Source organism: Rana temporaria, chromosome 3 (genome assembly GCF_905171775.1).
Source record: "Rana temporaria chromosome 3, aRanTem1.1, whole genome shotgun sequence".
Taxonomy (NCBI): Eukaryota; Metazoa; Chordata; class Amphibia; order Anura; family Ranidae; genus Rana; species Rana temporaria.
Window position 1 is genome coordinate 467,740,546 of NC_053491.1, and position 7,992 is coordinate 467,748,537.

At 38.6% G+C, this 7,992-nt stretch overlaps 1 protein-coding gene across 1 annotated transcript; it reads left to right on the forward strand.

The window, feature by feature from the left end:
* The first annotated feature begins 1,974 nt into the window (after window positions 1–1,974).
* LOC120930627 (olfactory receptor 10A3-like) lies at window positions 1,975–4,484 on the forward strand. The gene is made up of 2 exons (XM_040341803.1): window positions 1,975–2,624; window positions 4,190–4,484. The coding sequence occupies exons 1-2, from the start codon at window positions 1,975–1,977 to the stop codon at window positions 4,482–4,484; spliced, it is 945 nt and encodes a 314-aa protein (XP_040197737.1).
* Window positions 4,485–7,992: the final 3,508 nt, after the last annotated feature.

Below are 7,992 nucleotides of genomic sequence, written 5' to 3' on the forward strand. Positions count from 1 at the left end.
CATGTGCACTGCCAAAAAAATAGTTTTTTTCGTTTATGTTATGTTCGTTTTTTTTATTTTTTCGGAAATTCGGGAAATAAAAAAAAAAAATAACGATTTTGTTTCATTCGGGAAAACGAAAACTTTTTTTCCGTTTTATTAGTTTTTTTGCTTTTTTTGTAAATTCGTAAATTCGGGAAATTCGAAAATTCGGAATTCTGAATTTTCGGACTTCTGAAAAAGCAAAAAATTAATAAAACGGAAAAAACGAAATTTCCGAAAAAAACGAATGAAACGAAAACGAAAAAAACTAATTTTCGGAAATTCGGAAATTCAAAAAATTCGGAAATTTCCCATTTTCGAATTTTACATTTTCGAGCTTTTTTTGAATGTTACAATTTCGAAATTCGAATTAAAAATTTTTCGAATTTCTTAAATTCAGGTTTTTATAATTTTCGGATTTTTTATTTTTTTTCGAATTTTTTTATTTAAAAATTCTAAAGTTCGGAATTTAGAAAATTCGAAATCCAAATTTCCATAAATCTGAATTTCCGAAATTTCGGAAATGAAAAATTCGGAAATACGAAAACATTTTAAAATTCTAAAATAAAAAAAATTGAAAAATCCACAATTTCGACAATTTTACAATTTCGGAAATTCTGAATTTCGAAAATTCCAATTTTTTTAATTTTTGATTCCTCGATTTTTTTAATTTTCGAATTTTCAATTTTTTAATTTTCATTTGTAAATTCGAAAAATAAAAAATTCGAAATTTGGATTTATTTAATTTTTTAATTTGTTATTTTCATTCGTAAATTAAAAAATTAAAAATTCGAAAATTTGAAAATTTAAAAATCGAAAATGAAAAATTCGAAAATTCGAAAATTCAGAAAATGAAAAAGTCGAAAATTCGAATATTCGAAATCTGAAAATTCGAAAAAATTAAAAATTCGAATATTCGAAAATTCAAATATTCGAAAATTCGAAACATAAAAAATGAAATATTCGAAATTTCGAAAATTCGAAAATTTGAAAATCGAAAATGAAAAATTCGAAAATTCGAAAAATAAAAAAATAAAAAATTAGAATATTGGAAATTCGAAAATAAAAAATTCGAATTTTTTTTTTTAGAAAATTCAAATATTCGAAAAGTCGAAACATAAAAAATTCAATCTTCGAAATTTAAAAAATTTAAAAATTCAAGATTCCTAAAATTCAAAAATGTGAAAATGAAAAAAAAATTAAAAAAATCGGAATTTCCAAAAGTAATAAACTTGAAAATTTAAAAAAATAAAAAATTCGAAATTTCTAAAATTCGGAATTTCTAAAATAAAAAAATGTGAAAATTAAAAAAAACAAAATTTTTTCGTATTTTTCGAACTTACGAAAATCCGAAATTCGGAAATGCGAAAATTCGGAAAATTAAAAAATTCGGAAATACAGAAATTAAAAATTCGGAAATTAAAAAATTCGGAAATTCGAAATTTCGGAAGTCCGAAAATGGAAAAATTCGGAAATACGAAAATTCGGAAATTTGACATTTTCGGAAGTCCGAAAAATCGGAAATAGAAAATTTGTTAATACGAAAATTCGGAATTAATGAATTTCCGAATTTTCGTTAAAAAACGAATTAGAAACTAAACGAATTGCACATGTCTAGTTTCAACAACAAACGTTACCAAGAAGTCTACTTCACTCCATAATGTATGTAAACCTAATAATAATAAATATAATATATTAAAATATAATAATTGCTTACCCTTCACTTATTCCAGCACTCTAATTATTTTCTTTTTTTCTTCCTTTTGCCTTTCTTTGACCTGGTGATCATGCCAACTCCTTAACTCCCTGTCCTACATATGTCTAAAAGCTTACACTTCTGGCATTTCCTTTACGTGAATTACAATTTTTTTTTTATTCTTTTTTTCAGGATTTATTCGTTCATCCTTTTTCCTGCTTCTCTCCAACCTTCTACGGTCTTCTGGTCTTCAAACGATGGTTGAGAGGAACCAGACATTAGTCCTAGAATTTTTGCTCTTGGGATTCGGAAAGCTCCACGACCTCACGATTTTAGTTTTTGTCTTGTTTTTAATTATACATATAATGGCATTAACCAGCAATTTTCTTGTCATTGTCCTGGTGGTGGTCAACCAGAGTCTCCATTGCCCCGCGTACTTCTTTCTCAGCCAGTTGTCTTTGTCCGAAATCCTCTTCACCAGTAACATTGTGCCCAACATGTTATGGCTGATACTGGTTGGTGGTGGTAACGTGTCTGTTAGCCGATGTCTTGCCCAGTTCTACTTGTTGGGTGTCCCTACCATTGCTCAATGTTTGCTGTTGGCCGCCATGTCCTTCGATCGACAAGTGGCCATTTGTAAACCTTTACATTATACGATAATCATGACCTTTGGAAATCAAGTTCAGATAGTCATCTCTTGTTGGTTGCTGGGCTTCATGCTGTCATTTATAATATATATTTTCTTAACCAGGTTAGAGTTCTGCGGTCCAAATATTATCAATCATTTCTACTGTGATATTTCTCCAGTGGTAGAACTTTCATGTTCAGACATCTCAGCTGTGGAATGGGTCACTTCTTTAGTGTCTTTTCCCGTCATTCTTTCTCCATTTCTCTTCATTTCGGCCACCTACAGGGAGTGCAGAATTATTAGGCAAGTTGTATTTTTGAGGATTAATTTTATTATTGAACAACCACCATGTTCTCAATGAACCCAAAAAACTAATTAATATCAAAGCTGAATATTTTTGGAAGTAGTTTTTAGTTTGTTTTTAGTTTTAGCTATTTTAGAGGGATATCTGTGTGTGCAGGTGACTATTACTGTGCATAATTATTAGGCAACTTAACAAAAAATATATATATACCCATTTCAATTATTTATTTTTACCAGTGAAACCAATATAACATCTCAACATTCACAAATATACATTTCTGACATTCAAAAACAAAACAAAAACAAATCAGTGACCAATATAGCCACCTTTCTTTGCAAGGACACTCAAAAGCCTGCCATCCATGGATTCTGTCAGTGTTTTGATCTGTTCACCATCAACATTGCGTGCAGCAGCAACCACAGCCTCCCAGACACTGTTCAGAGAGGTGTACTGTTTTCCCTCCTTGTAAATCTCACATTTGATGATGGACCACAGGTTCTCAATGGGGTTCAGATCAGGTGAACAAGGAGGCCATGTCATTAGTTTTTCTTCTTTTATACCCTTTCTTGCCAGCCACGCTGTGGAGTACTTGGACACGTGTGATGGAGCATTGTCCTGCATGAAAATCATGTTTTTCTTGAAGGATGCAGACTTCTTCCTGTACCATTGCTTGAAGAAGGTGTCTTCCAGAAACTGGCAGTAGGACTGGGAGTTGAGCTTGACTCCATCCTCAACCCGAAAATGCCCCACAAGCTCATCTTTGATGATACCAGCCCAAACCAGTACTCCACCTCCACCTTGCTGGCGTCTGAGTCGGACTGGAGCTCTCTGCCCTTTACCAATCCAGCCACGGGCCCATCCATCTGGCCCATCAAGACTCATTCTCATTTCAGCAGTCCATAAAACCTTAGAAAAATCATTCTTGAGATATTTCTTGGCCCAGTCTTGACGTTGCAGCTTGTGTGTCTTGTTCAGTGGTGGTCGTCTTTCAGCCTTTCTTACCTTGGCCATGTCTCTGAGTATTGCACACCTTGTGCTTTTGGGCACTCCAGTGACGTTGCAGCTCTGAAATATGGCCAAACTGGTGGCAAGTGGCATCTTGGCAGCTGCACGCTTGACTTTTCTCAGTTCATGGGCAGTTATTTTGCCCCTTGGTTTTTCCACACGCTTCTTGCGACCCTGTTGACTATTTTGAATGAAACGCTTGATTGTTCGATGATCACGCTTCAGAAGTTTTGCAATTTTAAGAGTGCTGCATCCCTCTGCAAGATATCTCACTATTTTTGACTTTTCTGAGCCTGTCAAGTCCTTCTCTTGACCCATTTTGCCAAAGGAAAGGAAGTTGCCTAATAATTATGCACACCTGATATAGGGTGTTGATGTCATTAGACCACACACCTTCTCATTACAGAGATGTACATTACCTAATATGCTTAATTGGTAGTAGGCTTTCGAGCCTATACAGCTTGGAGTAAGACAACATGCATAAAGAGGATGATGTGGTCAAAATACTCATTTGCCTAATAATTCTGCACTCCCTGTATATCTCCATCCTTCGCACAATCCTGAAGATTCCAACCACCACCGGCAGACAGAAAGCCTTCTCTACTTGCAGCTCCCACCTGACCATTGTGTGTGTTTATTATGGAACCCTTACGTCCATTTATATTTTCCCACCGAGCAGTCATTCGGTCAATATAAACAAAGGTCTGTCCTTGCTTTACACCCTGGTGACGCCATTATTCAATCCTCTGATCTACAGCCTACGGAACCAAGATATTCGGAGAGCCATTAACAAACAGATTCAAATATGGAGCAGATTTCTAGCAACTTAGCCCTCACTTCAGCCTTCTCTACTTGCAGCTCCCACCTTACTTGGCTTTGTTTCAAACCCACAACAAATTTGCGCCGTAAGTTACGGCGGCGTAGTGTATCTCTGGCGGCGGAATTCAAATCGGCGATTAGGGGGCGTGATTCATTTAAATGAAGCGCGTCCCCGCGCCGGATGAACTGCGCATGCTCCGTTTCGAAATTTCCTGCCGTGCATTGCGCGAAATGACGTCGCAAGGACGTCATTTTTTAAACTTAGTCGTGATTTACGTCCATCCCGATTCACGGACAACTTACGCAAAAACAAAAAAAATAAATTTCGACGCGGGAACGACGGCCATACTTAACATGACAAGTCTAACTATACGCCGCAAAATACCAGCTTTAACTATACGCCGGAAAAAGCCGACTAGAGACGACGTAAGAGAATGCGACGGCCGCGCCTACATTCGTGGATCGTCTGAAATAGCAAATTTGCATACCCGACGCGGAAAACGACGCAAACTCCACCCAGCGGACGCCGAAGTATTGCATCTACGATCCGAAGGCGTACGAAGCCGTACGCCTGTCGGATCAAACCCAGATGCCGTCGTATCTTGGTTTGAGGATTCAAACTAAAGATACGACGCGGGAAATTTGAAAGTACGCCGGCGTATCCGTAGATACGCCGGCGTTCTCTCACTGTGGATCTGGCCCAAGGAGTGCACTTTCTCTAAAAATATAAATACAGTGGAACCTCGGATTACGAGGAGTAGTGTTCCCTTAAAAGCCAGGGCCCATAGGCAAGAGGCCACCCTGCAGTCTTCTCTAAAAGCCCCTGTCCCGGTTGGGTCCGTCACAGTCCTGTTTAACCATTATCACTAAAAGTGAAAATAAAATTACAAAATTTTGGGCTGTCCCCCAAACAAAAGTAGTGTGAATATCTTCCAATGGAGACACTAGTTCCGATAACCCTGGTGAAACCTCAGGATTCCCTCACTTTAGAGGGTTTTCCCCACTTCCTGATGTTGGCTATGGCATAGAAAGTGAAGAGGATTCCTCCAATGGCACACAAGTGGCAAAAATAAACATTTTAAGCCTCGTACACACGATCAGTCCATCCGATGAGAACGGTCTGAAGGACCGTTGTCATCAGTTAACCGATGAAGCTGACTGATGGTCCATCGCGCCTACACACCATCGGTTATTTAACGCGGTGACGTAAAACACAACGACGTGCTGAAAAAAAACGAAGTTCAATGCTTCCAAGCATGCGTCGACTTGATTCTGAGCATGCGTGGATTTTTAACCGATGGTCGTGCCTACTAACGATCGGTTTTGACCTATCGGTTAGGAATCCATCGGTTAAATTTAAAGCAAGTTGGCTTTTTTTTAACCGATGGTTAAATAACCTATGGGGCCCACACACGATCGATTTTGACCGATGAAAATGGTCCATCAGACCGTTGTTCTCTGGTTAACAGATCGTGTGTACGAGGCCTTAGAGGTTATAAGCCTCCCTCTCCTCCAAAATTAAAAACAAAAAAGTTTTGCCTTTAGTTCTACCTAGTTCCAGTTTATTATGAAAATACTGACTTTTAGAAAGTGGTTACAGTGGAACCTCGTATTACGAGCATAATCCATTCCAGGAGAATTCTCGCAATTCAAAGCACTCGCATATCAAAGTGGGTTTCCCAATTGAAGTCAATGGAAACGAAAATAATTTGTTCCGCATTGACTTCAATGGCATGCAATACCGTATGTGGCCAGAGGGGGGGGGGGGGGGGGGGGAGAGTCTCAGAAATGGCCGGAAAGACCCAAGGACAGCTCGGCTGACCATGGCAAGGCTCGGGAATGGAGTATTTCCATGTCTTTCTGAGTCTTTCCGAGCATTCCTGAATGGCTCCGCTTGGCTTTTGGTGAGTTACTTTAAGAAGTCCTCGGATTAACTGCTTGCCAACCGCCCTATAGCAGATTGGTACAGGTCGGCTGTTCTGTGCAGAATCCCATATACTGGGGCAGATCCTCAAAGAAATTACGCGTAATTTCAAATTTTGCGCGTCGTATCTTTGTTTTGGTATCCCCAAAACAAGATATGACGGCATCTGTGTTAGATCCGACAGGCGTACGTCTTTGTACGCTGTCGGATCTTAGATGCAATTTTTCGGCGTCCACTAAGTGGCGTTAGCTATTTCCGACGATCCACGAACGTACGAGCGGCCGCCGCATTTTTTTACGTTGTTTCCGTTCGGCTTTTTCCGGCGTATAGTTAAAGCTGCTATATGGTGGCGTACTCAATGTTAAGTATAGCCGTCGTTCCCGCGTCTAGTTTTGAAAATTTTACGTTGTTTGCGTAAGTCGTCCGTGAATGGGGCTGGACGCCATTTACGTTCACGTTGAAAACAATGACGTCCTTGCGACGTCATTTGGAGCAATGCACCCTGGAAGTTTTTACAGATGGCGCATGCGCAGTTCGTTCGGCGCGGGGACGCGCTTCATTTAAATGAAACACGCCCCCTACCCGCCCAATTTGAAATCCGCCGCGAGAGATACACTACGTCGCCGTAACCTACGGCGCGAATTCATTGAGGATTCAAACCAAAGCCGAGTAAGTTACAGCGGCATAGCGTATCTTACATCTGCGCCGGGCGCAGCGGATGTATGTGGATCTGCCCCATTATTTTTACAGGATTCTGCACTTCCGTGTAGAGGGCACCGACGCGCCGCTTCTGCTGTGATTAACCACTTCAGCCCCGGAAGATTTTACCCCCTTCCTGACCAGAGCATTTATGGCGATTTGGCAATTTTTTGCGTTATAAACAAAAGAATTTCGATTTTTTTGCGTTATAAACAAAACGTAAATTTGGACAAAAACACAATATCTTTTACTCTTTGCTATGATAAATATCCAATTTTTTTCCTCAGTTTAGGCCGATACGTATTCTTCTACATATTTTTGCTTAAAAAAAAAAAAAAAAAAAATCACAATAAGCGTATATTGATTGGTTTGCGCAAAAGTTATAGCGTCTACAAAATAGGGGATAGATTTATGGCCTTTTTATTATTTTTTTTTTTTTACTAGTAATGACGGCAATCTTTTTATCAGGACTGTAATATTGTGTAGGACACATCGGACACTTGACACATTTTTGGGACCATTCACATTTATACAGCGATCAGTGCTATAAAAATGCACTTATTACTGTATAAATGTCACTGGCAGGGAAGGGGTTAACACTAGGGGGGGCGATCAAGGGGTTAACTGTGTTCCCTCACTGTATTCTAACTGTAAGGGGGATGGAAGTGACTAGTTGAAGAGAGAGATCAGTCCTTCATACTGTGATGGAAGTTACTAAAATGAATATTTTGTGTTATGATTAGAACCACTGAAATGTTGTTTTTCTTTTCTTCTATTCTTCTATTTTTTTTACATTCTTATATTGTTTTTATTTCTTTATCTATATATATATGTGACGGTATCGGTATGATATCCCTGTCAAGCATTCCCTCCTCTCCATACAAGAACATCACAGG

Bases quoted from the DNA above. Each gene is read 5' to 3' on its own strand.
- LOC120930627 (XM_040341803.1), top strand. From the start codon at position 1,975: ATGGTTGAGAGGAACCAGACATTAGTCCTAGAATTTTTGCTCTTGGGA. The intron at 2,625-4,189 runs CTACAGGGAGTG...TCTGCACTCCCT, and splicing joins TTTCTCTTCATTTCGGCCAC to GTATATCTCCATCCTTCGCA.